Genomic DNA, 766 nt, shown 5'->3' on the forward strand with positions numbered 1-766 from the left:
GAGCAGGCCATGTGCTGCACCCCTCTTAAATGTATAAGTTCACAGAGGTACTGACTGGCTTGGTTTAGGTCAGAAGTGGGTCCAACATTTGAGCCAAGGGAGCTTTTAGCAGCTTCTTACAGGACTTATCTCCATAGCCCCTCCACCACTACCAAAAAACAAAGCCCCTCACAGAAACCAAATGGGCTAGAAACCAACTCTGTGGAAGGTGAATGGCACTCAGTTTCCTTCAGGTTGGAGAACTTCCCTGCAGCCAAGGGCCCCCAGGTCACACTGCAGGCCCTGACTGCTCTTCAGACTCCTTCTTCATCTTCGCATATGTGGCAGGGCAGTACTGAGAATGCAGCTGAGCCAGCAAAGCCTGGGATGTGATCTCTAGCCTTGTCCCGTGGCTCAGTTTGTTCCACATGTGCACGGCATAGGTGTTCTTAAGGAGCTTGTGAAGCTCTGAGGAGCTGATTGCTTCAAATAACTTCTTCCAGTCCTTCCAGTGAATAGGATAAAAGCTTTCTGGGGAAAGAGCACTCACACCTTTGCAGGTCATGTTGTTCTGGATATTGCTGATGGAGCACCACTTCTTGAAAACACGTGTTAAGAGCTTTGGGCCCTGATGTGTCCAGATCCAGCCATTGTAGTTATCCACAAAGTCCTGCATGCAAAGGTCCATAAACTCATGCTTGGGTTCAAAGGACAGAAAGGCCCCATTTAGTTCATCCTGAGACTGCATACCAAGGGCATTGGTGAGGTTCTTTAAGTTCTTAAGCAC

The 766-nt window shown here is 48.7% G+C and overlaps 1 protein-coding gene across 1 annotated transcript; it reads right to left on the bottom strand.

Annotated features, from left to right (window-relative positions):
- Window positions 1-268: 268 nt before the first annotated feature.
- Window positions 269-763, bottom strand: LOC104547500 (lactosylceramide 4-alpha-galactosyltransferase-like; the record flags this gene model as incomplete). Its single annotated transcript, XM_010193208.1, has 1 exon — window positions 269-763. A coding segment is annotated over one exon (495 nt), but the record flags the coding sequence as incomplete, so codon positions are not given.
- Window positions 764-766: the final 3 nt, after the last annotated feature.

This window comes from Mesitornis unicolor, unplaced genomic scaffold, assembly GCF_000695765.1.
Source record: "Mesitornis unicolor isolate BGI_N332 unplaced genomic scaffold, ASM69576v1 C13096167, whole genome shotgun sequence".
In the NCBI taxonomy this organism is placed as follows: domain Eukaryota; kingdom Metazoa; phylum Chordata; class Aves; order Mesitornithiformes; family Mesitornithidae; genus Mesitornis; species Mesitornis unicolor.